This window comes from Myotis brandtii, unplaced genomic scaffold (genome assembly GCF_000412655.1).
Source record: "Myotis brandtii unplaced genomic scaffold, ASM41265v1 scaffold1424, whole genome shotgun sequence".
In the NCBI taxonomy this organism is placed as follows: Eukaryota; Metazoa; Chordata; class Mammalia; order Chiroptera; family Vespertilionidae; genus Myotis; species Myotis brandtii.
This window is the reverse complement of record NW_005355089.1, coordinates 648534-650882: the sequence shown is the minus strand read 5'-3', so window position 1 is coordinate 650882 and position 2349 is coordinate 648534. Positions and strand designations below refer to the sequence as shown.

At 44.8% G+C, this 2349-nt stretch overlaps 1 protein-coding gene across 2 annotated transcripts in view; it reads right to left on the bottom strand.

Annotated features, from left to right (window-relative positions):
- TSR2 (TSR2, 20S rRNA accumulation, homolog (S. cerevisiae)) overlaps window positions 1-554 on the bottom strand; it is a 3335-nt gene extending 2781 nt beyond the window's left edge. The window contains exon 1 of one of the 2 annotated variants that reach the window (XM_014535324.1): window positions 407-554. In XM_014535324.1, the coding sequence (XP_014390810.1) occupies window positions 407-422 (16 nt within the window). In that variant the 5' untranslated portion in view covers window positions 423-554. Of the gene's footprint in view, window positions 1-377 lie in introns of both variants that reach the window. The other variant, XM_014535325.1, reaches the window with a different exon arrangement.
- Between the last annotated feature and the right edge of the window lie 1795 nt (window positions 555-2349).

Genomic DNA, 2349 nt, shown 5'->3' with positions numbered 1-2349 from the left:
TTCATTCACCCCCTTGGCTTTCTCAACCACTCTAATCTAACATCCTCCAAATCTGTCTCCAACTCAGACTGCTTCACCTATTTCACAGGTGCCTCAGACCCTCCATATCTAAAGCCAGACTCATCACCTTACTTACCCTCCAAACGTACTTCTCACCCTCCAGGGTTCCTCTGTACCATGAAAGGCACCGAATCCACCAGGTCACTCACACCAGAAACCTGCCTCCTTTTCCTTCCCCCTCTACAGCCAAGCAATCTCCAAGTCCCTAACCCACCCCTTCTTTTCCATGACTATCACCACTGCCCTAGTTCAGGCCTCATCACTTTCTAGAGAGAAACAGCCTCCCATCAGTCAGCAAATCCCATCCTATTACTCACCTTAGAACCTGCCCATGAATTTTTCTCACCTACTGCAGTGTTCATATTGTGCTTTTGAGAAATAACTGTCCTGCTCGGTTTTAAAGGAATCTATTGCAGAAAGCTAATGGGAAACAAAGGTAAACAGGCTTCTTTTTACTAGTTCTTATCCTTATCCTAGCCCAGTGATGGCGAACCTTTTGAGCTCGGCGTGTCAGCATTTTGAAAAACCCTAACGTAACTCTGGTGCCATGTCACATACAGAAATTGATGGAATGAGGGTAGGGGCTGAGCTGAGTCTTTTTAAAGGAGCAAGAGTCAGTCTGGTGACATGCAGGGGACATGGCACTTCAGACAGAGGGGAGAGCATAAGTAAAAAGAGTAAAAACAGAGGAGAGGACAGCACCGTGATGGCGAACCTTTTGAGCTCGGCGTGTCAGCATTTTGCAAAACCCTAACTTAACTCTGGTGCCGTGTCACATATAGAAATTTTTTGATATTTGCAACCATAGTAAAACAAAGACTTATATTTTTGATATTTATTTTATATATTTAAATGCCATTTAACAAAGAAAAATCAACCAAAAAAATGAGTTCACGTGTCACCTCTGACACGCGTGTCATAGGTTCACCATCACTGTCCTAGCCTCTACTATGTTAATGATTATTGTGACTCTTAAGGAGGAGCTGAAGAAAAGAGCTTTTCTTACATAATTTGGCTGGAGAAGTTTTTTCTTCACTGAACATCTAACAGAACTATGCTTCCATAGCATGCATTTTGGTGAACACTGGCCTAAAGGACAAAATCAAAGGCATGTAAGGCCATCAGCGTCCTACCCTTTTCCAGGGCCTCCCCACCCGCCCCAGCTTCACTCTCTGCCACTCCTCCCCTCCACACACCCACAAGCAAGCAAGCATGCATGAACGCACGCACGCACACACCACACACACACTTACTCCAATGCTGAGCACCCTACCACTTTCCAAATATAACACATAATCTCCTCATACCACAGAATTTATTTGAGTGTTGCTCTCCCTGCCTCCTCCACCTAGTTAACTCTTTCTCATCTCTTCAGACTCAGCTCAACCCCCACCAAAGAAGCCTCCTCCCCAAGTTTCCTGTTACCCACGCACCCTGAGCTCCTCTATATTAGAATACCTACCACCCAGTGTGTGAATGTCTATTTAATCATCTGGATCCCTCGCTAGACTGTAAATTTCCTTGAGAGAAAGTCTCTGCCTACTGTCATCTCCAAGACTAAAAAACTGAGTGAAGAATTTTGTAAAAATCATACTATGCAAAAGGCCGTCTGCAGGACCCCTTATTCTTCAATGCCCTGAAGGCACAACAAAGGTGTAGATCCCTGTTGTTCAAACAGCCAGATGTGAAAATGTGGCTAGGCCAAACTGAAATTTGCTAAAACTGGCCCTAGCAGGTTTGGCTCAGTGGATAGAGCATACGTCTGGGTTCGATTCCGGTCAAGGGCACGTACCTCAATGGCAGGCTCCTCCCTGGCTCAGGCCCTGGTTGGGGCGCCTGCAGGAGGCAACCAATCAATGTGTTTCTCACATCATGTCTTTCTCTGTCTCTTCCCCTCCCTTCCACTCTCCCTAAAAATCAATGGGAAAATATCCTCAGGTGAGGATTTAAAAAAAAATTTTTTTTAGAAAAACTAAAATACCCAGATTTTGAAAACGTAATGCTAAAAATGATGTAAAACAACTGCAGAATTTTTTTTAACGTAATGAGACGTGACTCACATTATATTTCTATTGGACAGCTCGGGGGTGGCTACTTTCATGCCCATTTTAGGAATTAGGAAACTGAGTCTCAGGGAGATAAAATGACTTGCCCAGAGTGATACCATGAGTAACAGCCTCCCGTAAGGCATCTGACCTCAGGATTCTGACTCCAAAGCTGGTATTCATTCCACCTCGCCCTCAGGTACCAGCCGACAAATTGCTCAAGAGGAAGTGCGGACTCTCCACC